Source organism: Erpetoichthys calabaricus, chromosome 15 (genome assembly GCF_900747795.2).
Source record: "Erpetoichthys calabaricus chromosome 15, fErpCal1.3, whole genome shotgun sequence".
NCBI classification, from domain to species: Eukaryota; Metazoa; Chordata; class Cladistia; order Polypteriformes; family Polypteridae; genus Erpetoichthys; species Erpetoichthys calabaricus.
In genome coordinates this window covers 10,120,046-10,138,121 of record NC_041408.2, presented here as the reverse complement: position 1 = coordinate 10,138,121, position 18,076 = coordinate 10,120,046, and the positions used below count along the sequence as shown (strand labels likewise).

Sequence of the window (18,076 nt, the reverse complement as noted above, 5' to 3'; positions counted from 1 at the left end):
TTCAGGTCTCTACACATGTATTCCATGGGGTTTAAGTCTGAGCTTTGGCTGGGGCACTCACAGTCAGATTGAGAAAAGCGCTATATAAATGCAAAGAATTATTATTATTATTATTATTTGTCGCAAAGCCACTCCAGAATTTTCTTGGCTGTTGGCTTCAAGCCATTGACACGATGACAGGTGAGCCATCCTCCCACTTTGATGTCACATGCACTCAGGAGCAGGTGTTTCTTCAAGGACCTCTCTGTATTTGGCTGCACTCCACCTTCCATCAGTTTTGACCAGTCTCCCTGTCCCTGCCAGAGAGAAGTGCCCACATTCCAGGATGCTGCCATCACCATACTTCACCATTGTGATAGTATTAGGTACTGTAAATGATGAGCAGTGCCTGGTTCTCAATAGGCATCATGCTTGTAGCTCTGCTCAAACCGTTCAAATTGGGTTTCATCAGGACACAGAATCTTGCTCCTCATGCTTTTTCAGTTTTTTTTTTTTTTTTATATAAATGCTGCCAGCTCCCTTTTACTTTACAGTGGATTCCATATAGCTTCTCCATCATAAACCCCTAAAATGGTAGAGTGATGTGGAGAAGACATCCTTCCAACAGGTCCTACCATCTTAGAAAAGGACTTCTAAAAGGTCTGTTAAAGTGACCATAGGGTTCTCATTCACCTCCCTGACCAAGGCCCTACTTGCCTGGTTGCTCAGTTTGGCCGAATGGCCAACTCTAGGAAGAGTCATGGTGGTTTCAAACTTCTTCCATTTCAACATTATTGAGGCCATGGTGCTCTTGGGAACACTCAGAGTAAGAGTAAGAAATGGTTTTATCCCTTCTCCCTGATCTATGCCTCACCACAATTTGTTCATGGAGGTCTACAGAGGATATACTTGATTGCAGGGTTTGTTTTTTGTCCGGACACGTACTGTGAATTGTGTGACCCTGTATACACAGGTACACATATTACTTTTTAAGATGATGTCCAGTCAATTCAGTTTACCATAGGTGGTATCCAATCAAGTTCCAGACACATTAGGGAGAACTAAAGGGTTTAAATACTTAAAGGAATTAAAATTTTTCAGTTTTTCATTTTAATAAATTTGAAAACCTTTCTGAACTATAAAAATCAGTCAGGGTCACCACTTCAGCTTCTTTTTTTTTTTTTTTTATTTAAAACACCATTACTCAATAACTTGCTCAAAATTCAGAAACGTTTGTTTTATGCCTGAAAGTCATTACATTAGTTTTATTTACAGAGAAAAACAGTATTTGGACCAGATGACCTCAAGGGCGCACTCGAGAACAGGATTAAATCCTATGATTTAGTAATTATATTGTATGTGAATTACATTATCTAACAAGGGTCTTGAGAGACCAAAAATGACCCATTTTGCAAAAGCAAATTTTATTAGCATCAAGAACAAGCTATGAATATTACAGTGTCCCATCCCAAATCTTAGATTTGGAGTTTATTCCAGTACTAATCCTAAAATCGTCTCAGTTTGAGTTAGTGTGTGCTTTTTCACAGGCCAGTGCCCCATCTAGAATTAGGGTTTCTGCATTTCACCTGATGCTGCTATGATATTCTCTGGCCTAACAAACCAACCATACAGTTCATTCAGAGAAGAGACATTACATTAATTCCAGAGGAGTGAGTTGCAAGCTACAAGCAAAAAAATGGAGTTGAATTCTTTCATATTAAAATTTTTAAATTTATGATGGGAATAAGTGGATTTCTTGTTTGAGAATTTTAATATAAATTCTTAACACTGTACATGTTGACAAGCATTAAACCTGCCCAGCCATACTGTTAATAAAAATGTTAAACATTTCATCTCAAAAAGAACTACAGACACATAGTGAGGTAGAATGTTGTCTAGTTAACACTTTGGGTAGAACTGGGAATGATGGTACAAGTTAGGGATTATACGAAAGAGTAGTCAAAAGTGCAGGCAATGGTCACATTAGAAAATAGAAAATATCAGAAGTCAGCAGCAAAAAAAAAAAAAAAAAAAAAAAACAACCAAGAGAGAACATGTAGTCAATGTAGAATGAGATGTCCTATTAATAAATAGAAATCCCAGTTCTGTACCACTGCAGTTTACATTTTAATCCAAAGCTTGGACACTGAAAGCAGCACACTGCCATCTTATATATGAAGGGAGGTATTTGCAACACATCATGTGATCCATACCCCAACCTCCCTGGGTCATGTGACTGGGCTCAAGGACCATAAACAGCACTGCCAAAGTCATACTGAGACACAAAAAAAATGGTGGTGACAGTGTTCCAGCTCTAAATAGAAAATAGTTCCACACCACATTGTGAAAAAGAAAAACAGAATGAATCTTATGAACAACAAAAAAATTAAACATGCAAGTAGCTAAGAGATTATGATAGTTAAATCAGTAGTGTAATTGAAGATGGCTCTTTTCGAACTTTCAAATCTTAAGAATTGAATAGTTATTGTATAATGGGCTAAGTGGCCTGCTCTCATTCAAAATGTTTTTTCACATTCTTACGTGAAAATGTATTACTGGAACTGCAGTATCACTGGTTAGGAAATGCACTTGTAATAGAGCTTACTATAGAAGACACTATATAAATTAGTGATAAAATATTTTCAGACCGTTCTTCCTATGCATTAAGCATTATAAATTATACATGCTCAAAAAAAATTTAAAGGAACACTTTGAAAACACATCAGATCTCAATGGGAAAAAAATCATGCTGGATATCTATACTGATATGGACTGGATAAAAACAAAGGATGCCATATCGTTTGATGGAAATGAAAATTATCAACCTACAGAGAGGTAAATTCAAAGACATCCTGAAAATCAAAGTGAAAAAATGATGCGGCAGGCTGGTCCATTTTGCAGAAATTTCATTGCAGCAACTCAAAATCGTACTCGGTAGTTTGTATGACCCCACCCCCACGTGCTTGTAGCCGAACAACGTCGGTAGGGGGGGAATGCTCCTAATGAGACGACGGATGGTGTCCTGGGGGATCTCCTTCCAGATCTGGAACAGGACATCACTGAGCTCCTGGACAGTCTGAGGTGCAACCTGTTGGATGGACCAAGACATTCACACCAGTGGCCTGCTGGAGGTCATTTTGTAGGGCTCTGGCAGTTCTCATCCTGTTCCTCCTTGCCCAAAAGGAGCAGATAACGGTCCTACTGATGGGTTAAGAACCTTGTACAGCCCTGTCTAGCTCTCCTAGAGTAACTGCCCATGTCCTAGAATCTTCTCCATGCCCGCGAGACTGTGCCGAGAGACACAGCAAACCTTCCAGCAATGGCACATATGCGCCATCCTGGAGAAGTTGGACTAACTGTTCCAGCTCTGTAGGGTCCAGGTATTGCCTCATGCTACCAGCAGTGACACTGACCGTAGCAAAATGCAAAACTAATGGAAAAACAGATGGAGGGAAAAATGTCAGTGGCCTCCACCTGTTAAACCATTCCTGTTTTGGGTGTCGTCTCATTGTTGCCCCTCTAGTGCACCTGTTAAATTTCATTAACATCAAAGCAGCTGAAACTGATTAACAACCCCCTCTGCTGCTTAGCTGACCAGATCAAGTTTCATTGACTTGATGCTATAGTCCGATAAAAAAAAAAAAAAAAAAGTGTTCCTTTAATTTTTTTTCTGAACAGTATATATTACAAAATGTTTTACAGCTGATATCTCGCTATCAAAGGAACTATAGTAGTAGTAGTAGTACTATTAGTATACTTTAAATACAATAATTGATTATTCCTTCCATTGGTTACCAGTTTGTAGTAATGTTCATCATCAAAGGCACTATACACGATACTGTTAAATGGAACTGAAGTATACTGGTATATATGAAACTTGTTTAGATTAACTTGCTTCTTGCTTTGTAAATTGTGTATTGAAAACTCACTATTAAGGCACTTAGACCAGAAATGCCCTTTATAATGAACTCAAATGTGAGATTGCAGTGTGTGATTGAAAGGCACTGTACAAAAACAGACTGCTTTGTAAAGCACTTTGATAAAGCTAGATGTGAAAGTGCCATTTAAACAAAACCACTAGCAGACGTGTTTAATCCAATTCACGGTTGTAGATAGATGCAACCTACTCCAGCAGCGTCAGGCACAAGGCAGAAAACAGCCCTGGGCAGAAAACATGAACACTCTCATTCACAAAGGGCTTATTTGGAATTGCCAGTCATCCTAACCTGAAGGTCTTTGAGAACATGGGAGGAAAAAAATGAAATAGCCGAAGGAAAATCGACACAGAAAGAACACAAACTCTGCATGGACAATAACCCAGCAAATTATTCAAACTCAGGATGTCAGCTCAGTGTGGCTTCAACACTACCCACTATGAAGATTAACAAACAGACTAAAAAGGTGCATTAAGAATCGTAAACCCTTTCTCCTCTCTTGTATTTACTCTAATTAGCGGGGGCTCTTGAGCACATGCATCAAAATGGTAATTTAAAGCCACAAAAAAAGTTAATTTATTCTTTCCAAATACATACTTAAAAACTGTATATATCTGAAAATATAAAAACTGTTAAAATGAAGCATTAACTTACCTGTTCTGCTAGAAATTTCCAGTGCCAGCTAACCTTAGCAGCCTTGCACAGCTCCTTTGGGTTTAGAAAGGAAAAGATGTACAGTGACAAGAAACGAGGTAGAGCTGTGGTGAAGTCCAACTTAGTAATAGGAACAGTCTCCGTAAACCAGTCCCTGGTAAACCTGGATAGAAACATAACTTAGTTTAATACCATTGATCTATATATTTAAAGAAATAAAACCCATACACAAAACACTCTGAAGGGGGTTACTGTTCACTGTGCATAGCTGTCACCCAAACCGTGACAAGAAAACACTGATGTAGCAATGCTTCAAACCTAAAAAACATTAATGTAAAAATAATCAGAAGTGAGATGATTCTTAACAAAAGAACAAGGGAGGGATGGACAAAGGGAGACCATGTCCATCCACCCACCCATTCATTCATTCAATATCCCACTTGCCCAGTTTAGGGTCGTAGGGATCCAGAGCTAATTACACATTTTTGGGCTAGATTAAAACAAAAAACAAAATAAAAAAAATGGGCAGTATATGTAAGAAAGCTGTATATACAGGGTTGGGTGAGGGATGTGCCAACACTATACAAGTAGTGCCTGACTGAAGATTTAAATCCAAGACTCTGTGGCTTTGAAACATACCACCTGTGTGCCATTCAGGGAAAACAAAAATACACTAAATAAAGGCCCTTTGTCAATGGTGCTAGTCTCTGTGATTAAGCAAAGGTACTGTTTATAAGGTTGGGGAAACCTGCAGTCAATTGAGACTGAGGAAGAGACTTGGATAAGTCTCGAAATATTTCTCCCACTTAAAAACTCTGTCCAGATGAACAGAATCAAATTTCTAGGACACTAAATAAACAGAATAATTTTGTAGTCTCTCTGGGGCTCTCTTTATAGACCCGGATACAAGGCATTATGGCTAGCCCCACTTGCTCATGCAGGGCCGTCTTAACAGCATAATAGGCCCCTGGGCAAAGTAGTGCACTGGGGCACCTGTTTTGAAAGCAAAACAGAAACTTACATAGGCATCAGAAGCATTGTGGGCCCCCGGCCAGGGCCCATACATTAAGACGGCCCTGAGCCCATGTGCAAAATAACACAAAACACTCCCTTTCCTACCACACAGTGAAAGACTGATCAATCTATTTTATGAACTCGCATTCCTTAGCCCATACCACCAACTTCTGGCTCAAATTCCCTTCTTGGGTTGTCTGGTTTAATGGATGGGTCTACAAACTTTTGAGGTCACCATTGAATAGGATCTTCTGAAGGTCACTATTACCACTGCATTATATTGCCCTCATTTAATGTTAAAGAATCGGTCTCTTTTGTTGCTCTTGATTGCCTCACCAAACAGGGCCAGAGTGCGCCATTTCTTCCACTCGGGCCAATTGCTGCCAGCTAATACATTGAAGGATTATGGGATGTCTCCTGCCACTCCTAGTACAACATGGCACCATAGCTGTTTTGGGACTATGTGCTATCCTCCATCAGCCAGAAGTGCTGTTACCTCCAGCCAATTCTCCATGGCCTCATTCTCACTCTTGAAAGAGGGTCAGACTTTCCATGAACTCTAACAGCCTGGGTAAAAAAAAAAAATTGCATGTTTCCTCCTAGACTCCTTTTTGATGCCCATGCCTTCTGCTCTTTTGGAGAAATCCAGTATGTTTTAAGGGTGTATTGCTAAATGAGCTTGCCCTTCTCTACTTCTTAGAACCTAGGAAGAACCTGTCTATATTATGTGTCACCATTTCCTGCACTGCATGTTTCATGTTCAATTGATTCCTTTGTACTAGGTGGAGTGGTGGCTCGGAGGCTAGGGATCTGCTCTGGCAATCGGAAGTTTGCCAGTTCGAATTCCGCAAATGCCAAAAGGGACTCTGCTCTGTTGGGCCCTTAACCTGCAATCGCAGAGCGCTTTGAGTAGTGTGAGAAAAGCGCTATATAAATGCAAAGAAAGAATTATTGTACACATTGATAAGCTAAAGAACTCAGATTATAAAGATGACAGATTGCAAAAGAAGGAATCTAAGAGGAGGACTTCTTTGAACAGAAGGTTAAAAAAAAGCAGCAGATGAGAAGGATGCAGAATATGGCAGAATTGTTGTGTATTGTGCCAAATCAACAAAATGTATGGGGCAAATATGGCTGTCTAAGATTTAACACTTCACATTGTAAGCAATCACTATCAACAAGATGTTACTAATTCATGCAGCATTATCCCTGATACATACTTGAGCTGTGATCTACTGCACCTCTGTAGTATTGCATGGATAAATTGCTTACGCTGACGGTCAGTCCACAGATCAAACCAATGACAGATGAGAGTGGTTCTCTCCTGAAAAAGCTGGCAAAAAACACAAAAATCCAGTCAATACTTTGCAGCATAATAATTGATTGATAGCAATTATTTTATTAAAATTAGGTAACTCCTCCAGGTCTGATTTAGGGAAGTAAAAGACCTCCAGGCCATAGAATAAAATTACTTTGAAATAGCTTTCAAACCAAAGCAATTACAATAAGACACTAAGGGGCTGGCCTAAGGCAGGTATCACATAAAATGAGGAAAAAAAATATATTAAAATGTATTAAACAGATGCTTATGATGGTTACCAAAAAAAAAAAAAAGAAGAAGGCAGACCTATGAAGGGAGTAAACACTATTATTGCACTCTGCACAGACCAAAGCAATACATAGCCACAAAATTCTACATTTGTCCATTTTACACATTGATATGCAGGGTGAACACGACGGATTACACACAATACATATGAAGGTTTGCACTATATCTACTAGTATACCTGCATAACTACATTTAACACATTACACTTCACATTTGAATACGTATGCAATAATATGTATATCCCAATTTCTCTATCTATACATACAATCAGTTGGTTTCCCTCTAACCAAACAGAGCTTGAAAAGAGACTACAGAAAACAATGGCAGAAAATCCCAAAATCCAGGGGTGTGAAGCCACATAAAAATGTGAAAAAGTGAAGAGGTCATCTTTTGTGGCAATCTGCTGAATACTACTTTTGACATATGTCAGACATCCTCCTTTTCCTGCTCTTGGTGGTGGATGTATAGCCATGGATATTAAACATCCATCACTTTCATTTACTAGAATTACTAATTTATTTGAAGTGAAATTTTCAAAATTTTAGGATCCTAAAAGGGTTATAAAAAACACGTTTGATGATCCATGTAAATCAATGAAAACTCAAATTCAAAATTTTAACCACATTACAAACATTAGTCATGTACTACATATGGGAAAAAACAAAATTAATGATTGGCTGGTGCTCTGCCATAAAGCATATATTGCGGACATAAAATGAAAAAGAATAAAAATATCCAAGTCCAGGAATTTGGAGAGAATTACCTGCTGATTGGACACCTTATTGCCTCTAGGAGTCCAGGTGCTGAATTTTGTTTCCATGGTAACATTTGCATGATTGTCCAAATAGGCATCATTGAGAGTCAGGTCAGTAGCACCAGGGTGCACCCCAATACTTTCCAGTTGCCATTGTTTGATACTGTGAGGGGTGGCTCCCAACTTCTTCTTTATTATGCCACTTAAACCTGCTGCCGTGTCAAAGGGTTTTGTCTCCATAAAGCTTGATGTAATGCAGCCTTAGTGAAGATTAAAAAAAAAATCTATTATAGCATGCCCTATTTCTTGAGCTTTAAAGAAAAGCTTTTAAGTCTACCAAATAACCACCACAATCATGGACAAGGAGTTTCCTCTTGCTCCTAGAGCAGGAGTGTTGAACTCCGATCCTGGAAGGCCACAGTAGCTGCAGGTTTTATTCTAGAGACTTTAAATTTGTAGATAGTACTTTATTTTCCCCCTTATGAGATTTGATTTTTCACAGAAGCTCTTTAAAATTTTGCCACACCAGTTATTACAAAACATTCTTCCCATGAGATTGCCATCCAATTATTTTCTGCATTTCTTAGATCTTCACTTTTTCCTTTTCAGACATTTTACGGAGACAGATATAGTGTATAAAAGACAAAGGTGCAAAAGATCGAAGTTAGCCTGGTCACCTTTTGGCTTGCTTCACACATTATTATCTGGCTGCTCGTTAATGAAATCAAACCAATTAAAATCGAAGCAGTATAATATGTGCCATTAGCATTAGTGATTGGCCAATAATAGAGAAAGTGACTGGAATGAAAACCTGCCGCTACTGCAGCCCACCAGCATACAAGTTGTACAACCCATCCTGGACAATGGAACAGTTCCTTTAATCTATGTATTAAATTTGTCTTAATTGTATGATAATGGTCATTACATTCTGATGGTACTCACTGTGAAAGAGGCTATATAAAACACTAATGTGCCATCCAGCCAATTTTGCTTTACAAATGTTTAATACATGGGCAACATGAAGCATACTGAAATTAAGTGGACATTATGAAAAAGGCTGTACAAAATATACAGTACTTGAAAATTATCTGACTGGTTTATTTAAAACACTGCTCTCAATAAAAAGTGTAATATAAAATGATTTCTTGTATAGGATACAGTCCCATTTTACTGCCCGGTAATTCATGAATACAAACAAAAAAATTGCTACTTATGAAGATATGGCACATGTAAAAGTACTTTAGGCAGGCAGTGCAGTGTAGTGGTTAAGTCTTTGGACTTCATACCCCCGAGGTTGCGAGTTGAAATCCCACTACTGATACGGTGTGTCTATGAGGAAGTCACCTGACCTGCCTGTGCTCCAATTGGAAAACCAAAAGAAATATAACCAATTGTATGTTGTAAGTCGCCTTAAATAAAGGCATCAGCCAAATAAGTAAAAGTAAATACTTTAGGTTATTTTAAAATGTGTTAAAATCAAGTGGTCAGCTCATCAGTCTGTTAATATCGGACTTTTAAAAAATATTTAGGTATTTTTCCCCATGAATGAACGTGGATTTTTTTTTTATTTTTTAAAGTTACTTGGTATACTCTATAGTCAATATTCAAAAGGTGCAGCAACTCTGTGTACATTGATACGTCTTGTGGGCCAGATGTAGCCAAAATAGCGACACACATACATATTCACGCACACAAAAAGATTACAGCATTGCATCTCACAAGAGGGGCGTTTTACAAGAGTGTGCGGAGTATTAATTTTAAATAAAAGTTCGAGACCCGAATGCAAAATCATGAGTGAACCGATTTATCCTAGTGGGACAAGACTAGTTCAATACACCCCCACCCCTAGATTTTTTTCCCTGAATTATGCAAATCCTACCTTCAAACAGCCGTCGTTCTCCCAAACTTTACCAAACTTTGCCAGGCTCCTCCCTTCTGTCGCACAGCGCGCTGCACGTGCCAACCGCGTCTCTATGGTAACTGACAACAAGCTGGTCGAGAGGAAGACTCTGAAAGCAGCGCCGCCCAATAAACGATGCGTCTTGGCTCCAGATGCAAATACATTTTCGTCAATCGAAAGCGTAACAGATGCATACAGCTGCAGGTATGCCCACTGAATCACAAGAAGTGCCAATAACGGCTAGGCATTCCGCCTCGATTTATATTGTTTTTCTGATTATTCATGTTTATATTTGACGAGATAAATGCGGTGGCATGTCCCAAATTTTAATTTGAGCTGGAATCCCTGTGTACCATCCATCTACACTTTACACATCGGCGATCGCAATAGTGCATGCGCATTGAACTGAAGGTGGAGGATGACGGTGACAGCAAAGTGCGTGCACGTGACCCGTTATGTTAAATAGCGAACTGCACATTTTTTTTCTTACAAATTCGCTAGGGATTCTGCCTTTTTTGTATATAAAGGATTCATGGTCAGTTGCGTAATACTTTAACCATCTACGATAAATCGGAAAAATCCGGCGTCAGCTCACTACGGTTCATTATTACACAACCGGCCCATATTGACTGGCTCGGAGAAACAGATTTACAAATGCAAACTTGTAACAAGAGTATATCCACGCAAACGTATACGTATAAATATCTCAGTTTTTAATGAATTGAAAATTGGTTCGAAAACGTATTTAAATACAACAGAAATAAATCTTAACACCCCAATACCGACTCGACCGATTTTGTAACATTTCGTCGCCATCCCCTTATTCCAACACAGTGCCACGGGAATCAGGTGGATGGTTTGTGCAAAACGACTTTACAAAGAAGAAAACCCACAATCGTCCCACACAACCGGTCGGACCTTTTGGCACCAATTCACATCTGGGGGTAAAGCCTCTTAGTATTTTAATTACAGTTCACAAATTTTGTTTATTTTCGTACACGAAAATACTAACATTTTGCAAATTGATGGGTATTAAAGAAATGTTAATAGATGATGTCTTAATCTCACATTAGCTCAGATAATTCCCTTTATCATTGCTCCGGAGTGTGGCAGCCTGTTGCATTTTGGTTTAATATGCAAATAAAAATTACTGTAGGCCTACTCTATGTGGCAAAACTAACAGCATGATTAACATGAATATCTTTCCAAAGTTACTACACTGCTTTCAAAAGTACACAGTATACTGTATAGCCTTATCTCATTTTCTGAAACTACTTTTCCTGTTGAGGGTCAGGGTGGCAGCACGCCAAGCAGGTCAGCACAGACTTCCCTGTCCTACGTTATAAACTACCAGCTCTTCTTGGAGAATTCCCAAGCCACCTGAGAGATTGTAATCCCTCCAGCGTATCCTGGGTCTGCGGCAGGATCTCCACCCAGTGGAATGTGTCCAGAACAGCCCAAGGGGGGATACATGCTGGTAACAGCCTTACAACATGCTCAAGACTTCTGTGCTGGAAGAGTACAGAACATAGTGATTTTAGAAAGTACATATAATTTTCACATTTTGCTCCCATTACACTTTCAAAATTAAGAATATTAAAACACATTTTGCTACTTTTACTAAAACACAAATTCAAAACATTTTTCAGGAATGAAAGACTTACATTTTAATCTTTTAGGGCATGTTGGTATGAGGTTTGCACATTCCTAATTGAAAAGTTGCTCCAACTCTGAAAAACTGAAGAGAGCATTTAATAGTTTCTGCTATATATCCCATCGGTGAATCTCCAGCCTAACTGCAGATATCTGGTGGACTGAAATAGATTCTCCTCAAAGATTTGCCTGTATTTGACTCCATCCACGCTGCACTTGATCTCAACTTCCTCCTTTTTAAAAACACTGTTGGGCTGCATTTGGTTTACAACAAACGAAATGCTTTGCATTCAGGCCAAATAGCTATATTTTAGTCTCAGACCACAAAAATTGTCTTTCAAATATTTTTCATGATTTTTCTCTCTCATGGCTTCTAGCCAACTCCAGGCGTGACTTAGCCATTTCTGAGAAATACTAATGTTTTCTTCTAGATCCTCTCCTAGAGGCTGCATCTGTGAAGTGCCGAAGGGATTGTTGTCGGATTTGACAGTTTCTCCCATTTCATGAAAAGAGATCTTGTGATATGGACGGTGAACTGTCATTCCAGTGTGGATTGTGGTTTAAGTTAAGGAACTGTTGTGGCTGATTTTTTTGTTTACACAAAGTGTTTAAATGGACATTTCCAAACAGTAAGATTTATTTAAATAATCAGTACAATTTAAAAAATTTAACATAATACACAGAAGAGGAAAAAAATGGATTCTCTATTGTACCAAAAAAGCACTTACACAAATGCTATAGGTATATAAAGGGATACAAGTTGCAATTACTTACAAAAACGAATCTTAACAAAAGTACAGTCAGACATGGCATGAAAAAGGTAAAGCATCAGGATAATTGTATTTAAGTGTGCTTGCAAATTGCTCCTATTTGACAATTTAAGGATTACATTTTGTCTGCAAATAACCCCCTTTAAAATTTTTAAGATTTTCCTTTATTGCTTGCTTCAAAACCAAAATGAATTCAAACTACAGAAGTTACAGTCAGCTTTAAAATAAACCTAAAGTCACTAATGGGATAGCACCGCCCACCCCGACACTGTAACTCTGAATAAAGGCAGAAACCATCCAGTCCTTGCTCAGAAGAACATTATGTAATGAAATCGATTATCAGAGCTTTGTTCTAACCAGGTAGTGTTGGTGGTCCCTATAGGCTTACACAAATAACTGGTTCTCCGTGGAGGCAAGCAACTTAACAGTCCACCAGCAAATTGTACACTTTGGTTATGCCATATTAATAGCAAGGTTAAGAGCTTTCCCAGCTTTATCATCTTTTACAGCTTTTTCCCTCCTAACAACTTCATCTTGAAGTTCCACAGGCAGCTCTCGGACCTTCATGACAGTCTGATCTTCTGTTTTACTTGCAAGATCTCAAAGTCAATGATATTTGCTGTGTATGATAAAACTGAATACAGGTGTTCCTTGTTAACATATTCAATGGGATCACAAGAAAAGTGTGTGCCTCATCCACTTTATATTGTTAAAATAAAGCAGGTGAATGCTTCAAGTAACAAAAGTAACTGAGATTTTTATTTTTCCATTTAATCCTGAAGACATATACACCAATGTGCCACAACATTAAAACCACTGACATGTAAACAATATTCATTGTCCTACTAAAATGGAACCTGTCAAGGGGTGGGATGTATTAGGAAGCAAGTGAACAGTCAGTTCTTGAAGGTGATGAACCTGTAGCACAATATAAGAAGGGACAAATTGTGATGGCTAGATGACTGGGTCAGAGTATATCAAAAATGGCAGGTCTTGGTGTGTATGTTCCCAGTATGCAGTAGTCAGTACCTAAAAAAGTGGCACAAGAAAGGATTACCAGTGAACCAGCAACAGAGTAATGGGCACCAAAGGCTGAATGATGTAATTGGGAGCAATGGCTAGCTCATCTGATCTGATCCCACAGAAGAGCTACTATAGCACAAATTGCTGAAAAACCTAATGCTAGCCATCAGAGAAACATGTCAGAACACAGTGCATCAAGCGGCATGCAAGTGTCAGAACTGAACCATGGAGCAATGAAGAAAATGGTGAATCAAGTTTTATTTAAGATTGTATGGATGTCCAGTTGTACGTGGGAAGAGATGGCAGCAGGATGCACTACACCTGGCAATGTTCTGCTGGGAAACCTTGGGTCGTGACATTCATGTGGATGTTACTTTGTCACACACCACCTACCTAAAAAGCTGTTGCAGGCCACATACACCCCTTCGTGGCATGGAAATTCCCCGAAGGCAATGACTCCTTTCAAAAGAATGGTGTGCCTTACCACACTGAAAGAGTTCTTTAGGAACGTTAAGGAACATGCCAAAGAGTTTGAGGCATTGACTTGGCCTTCAGAATTCCCCAGATATCAATCTGGATTCCATGCCGTGACAGGTCAGAGCTGTTTTGACAGGATGAGGGGGTCCTACACAATATTAGGCAGGTGGCTTTAATATAGTGACTGATCAGTGCAACCATTTTATTTCTTTTTATCATCATTATAAATAATTAGCTTTGGTTAAATCCATCCATCCATCCATTTTCCAACCCGCTGAATCCGAACACAGGGTCACAGGGGTCTGCTGGAGCCAATCCCAGCCAACACAGGGCACAAGGCAGGAACCAATCCTGGGCAGGGTGCCAACCCACCGCAGGACACACACACAAACACACCCACACACCAAGCACACACTAGGGCCAATTTAGAATCGCCAATCCACCTAACCTGCATGTCTTTGGAATGTGGGAGGAAACCGGAGCTCCCGGAGGAAACCCACGCAGACACGGGGAGAACATGCAAACTCCACGCAGGGAGGACCCGGGAATCGAACCCAGGTCCCCAGGTGTCCCAACTGCGAGGCAGCAGCGCTACCCACTGCGCCACCGTGCCGCCCGCTCTGGTTAAATATATGAGCAAAATAAGGAATAGTGCAGGGTGATTAATTTTGTTAAACTAAATTGTAATTGTATCTCAGCCTTTATTTGGAATGCAAATTGACCACAAAGGGCAGCAGATCTCAAACTGTGGTACAGGTACAGAATTTGCCAGCTGGTACATGAGAGAACAAAAAAATAAATCTGGAGCAAATTCCAGATAACAGGGTTGGTGGGTTATTGGTTAAAAAAAAAATTATATAATAATAATAATAACACAGTACAGAGAAGAAAATCTAATATGCATTCTAAAGTTCACATGCCTTTAGGTTTGGTAAACTTACTTGGTCTACATTCATTTTTAGAGACAAACTAAATGTAGAAAATATACCAACAAGGAACAAAGATACAATTTTAACAAAATTTAATAACATATCTAAGCTTCCATTTTAATTTTCATTAATACTACACAAGAGCAGAAAAATATCATTTCTGAAAGAGATGCCAACATTCAGCTCTTTCCTGAAAAAAGAAATACAGGAATAGGCCAAATGCAGAACCAGATCTGCACTTAGTTTTGGAACCTGAAATAAAAGCCCTCTGGGCAATGAAGCGGGCTCAGAATTCAAATTGTCTTGTAAAACATTTGCAAGTTATTTTCTTTCCTTACCTTTATGTAAAGTCATCCTGCATGCAAGTTGCCAGTTGATTTTCTCCAACTTTTGACGACAGGGGTGTTGTACATCGAAAACCTAGACCACAACTACAAGTCTCAGGGGTTTAAAAAAAAAAAAAAAACTTCTTATAATTTTTCAGTTACCTTCCAACAGACTCTCTTTAGAATAACATTCTCTCAAACACAATACCGACTTTTTCTCCACTATACTGTGACTACCCTGGAGATGCTCTTTTAAAAGGCAAAGCTAGGAGTACTTCTGGCATGTGTAGCTTGCATACACTTACAGGTTAGACGGAGCTACAAGATAACAGGGAGTCTCCTCACTGTAGGTCCAAAGAATCCCAACAGGGCTACCTGTTAAGATAACATATTCCACAAAGCCATGTGGGAGTCCAGACAGGACTGGAGTACAGCAAGATGTATGCTGCCACCCAGCATGTTGGGGAACATATTGTCCTGCCATCATCCTGACCTTTGACCCAGGGAAGGCACCTTTACCCATCCATGGAAATGGGCCCTCCCATCTATGTCACCATTTCAATGTACAAAAAATATGCAGTACCAGTAATGGCGTACTGCACGATAATGTGCAGTGAATACACTTAAACATACAGAGAAAGAGGATGAAAACCGTACGTTAGCATTCGTTTGCTCAGAGGTTGATGTGCTTGCTGCTTCATGAGCAGCTCTTTTCTCCACCCTTGCGGCCCACTTCTTCGCTTCGGTATCTTTTCATGTTAATATTAAGTCAGTTTTTGTGTTGCAATTACTTAGTACGTTTTTCTTAATTTTTCACTTAAGCTGGCACTAAAGTGTTCAATTTGCCTCAAGAATGATTTAAGATATGAAGAGGTGGGGGAAGGTGGTAGGGATGAGAACGGTGCCCATACACATATGCTGCATGGCCACCCTGCCGAGAGTTGATTCTACAATAAAACAAACTAAAATAAAAATCATCACCCCGAAAACGGACAGTAGAGGTCACATAGTATATGTGTAACAAATATCAGGTCAATCGGTAAAACGGTTTGCGAGCTACAGGCGAGTTAAAATCATGGACAGAAACGAACAGCCACGGTAGCGTATTATATAAGATGATAAGTGTAAACATTTTTGGCTTTCAAATTTTTATTCCATATCAAATATTATTCTTACATAATGATTGCAAAAAATTTGCATTATGAAAAATGAATATACACACACAAAACTCAATTAGAGAGGAGTGATAAAGAAATATATTTAGTGGTGATAGAGAGATAGGGCACTATGTGATGGATAGAAGGAAATTCAAGTACCAGTAGCCAAGAATTATACTAAGTTAAATACAAACATTTAAGTACACTTACTACACAAATACTATACAAATAATGCAATCACAGCACACTAGATGGTACATACAATAATGACAGTGCAGTGAGAATTGTGCAAATAATACTAATTATTTACTACTATAACACTAATGTATAGTGGGTGATGTTCATTGATAGCAGCTTGCATAGTGTCCTTATCTCTGTCACCAGAGAGTCCATTTACATTCCAACCACAGATCCTGCTCGTCTGATGAGCTTGTCAGTACAATGAGCATCTCTTTTCTTCAAGCTACTGCCCACCACGCCACAGTATAGACGCGAATACTAGCGACCCCAGACTGATTGAACATATGCAGATGTTTCTTGCTTATGTTAAAGGACCCCGCCTCTTAAAAAAAAAAAAAAAAAAGATCCAGCTTTGCTCCTTCCTGAACAGAGCCTGTGTGTTCTCTGACCAGTCCAGCCTGTCATCCAACTGCACTCTAAAGGTATGTATAGGTCTTGACCCACTCCACATCAACCCCTTCAACGGAGACAGGTCTCAGTGGAGGTCTAGACCTATGGTGAAACACAACCAGCTCCTTGGTTTTGGAAGTGTTCAGCAGCAGTTGGTTTGACCAGCGCCATCCCACAAAGTCATTCACAAGACCCCTGTACTCCTCCTTCTGTCCACTCGTGACACAACCTACAATAGCAGCGTCACCTGAAAACTTTTGCTGTAACTCTGGGACATGCCACGTGCAGAAGTCTGATGTGTACAGGGTGAAGAGGAAAGGGTAAAGAACAGTCCCCCATGGAGCTCCTGTCTGTGGTTTGCAGTTCCCCGGTCTGACAAAATGACAGACAAATGGGGGGTACTGTAAAACATTTCAATTACTGGTGGTGGTACACCAAGGGGGAGAAAAAAAAAGGCATAGAGGGCATTACACTGCCTAACTTAAGTTACACACAATTTTTAACCTGTGAGAGGGAGCAATTAGACTGTACCTGCATGGTTAGCCTTGGAAAAGGAATCCTACTTAGACCCTGCCATGGCTTACCTCCAATTACCCTGTAATTACCCATGACATCAATGGAGGAGACACTTGAAGTCCAAGTGATCACAGTTCTTTGCTGTCATAACCATTTATTCCAACTTCCCTAACATATAAAAAATTCATGGCAGTCCCCTGGTATCTGAACCTTTAAAGATCATTGTATGGACAAAGTTTACATCCTTTGAACAATCGCTCTAAATGCAGTCTTCAAGAAACATTTTTTAATAAAAGACACTTTTTTGAAAAGATTCCCAAAATTTTGAAGTCCCCATCAATATCTATGATTTAGCTTCAGTTTATTAAAACTGAAGGAGTTTCCAACCAGGCAGGGAGAAAACGTAATGCCATTTGGGGCCTCCAAGTAAACAACATTTAACAAAACACAAAATAGAAGGAAAGTAAACTCCCTAAAGATGGTCAAAAGTATGAATATAAAAGGCTAATTAGAGTGGATAAAAAAAAAAAAAAAAAAAAAAAAAAAGATTCCACAGACAGTTGTAATGTAAAAACTAAATGCACACACAAATGGTGTAAGAAAACTACTAAGCTTGTTTTAAAGAAGGTGGGAAAAAAACACAGTTTAAGTCAACACACAACATCACCTAGAAAACTAAAAACTATACGATGAAACTATTATCAATAAAAATACAGGTGACATCTCCAGGATCTGTTAATTTATTTCGAA

General features: G+C 39.1%; 1 protein-coding gene across 2 annotated transcripts in view; it reads right to left on the bottom strand.

Moving 5' to 3' along the window:
- The window catches only part of LOC114665984 (epithelial cell-transforming sequence 2 oncogene-like), a 78,265-nt gene that overhangs the window by 56,254 nt on the left and 3,935 nt on the right, over positions 1-18,076 (bottom strand). The window contains exons 1-4 of one of the 2 annotated variants that reach the window (XM_051919280.1): positions 9,825-10,224; positions 7,955-8,205; positions 6,803-6,915; positions 4,569-4,731 (exon numbers count right to left, since the gene is read on the bottom strand). In XM_051919280.1, the coding sequence (XP_051775240.1) occupies positions 4,569-4,731; positions 6,803-6,915; positions 7,955-8,185 (507 nt within the window). In that variant the 5' untranslated portion in view covers positions 8,186-8,205; positions 9,825-10,224. Of the gene's footprint in view, positions 1-4,568; positions 4,732-6,802; positions 6,916-7,954; positions 8,206-9,824; positions 10,225-18,076 lie in introns of those variants that run through there. The other variant, XM_051919281.1, reaches the window with a different exon arrangement.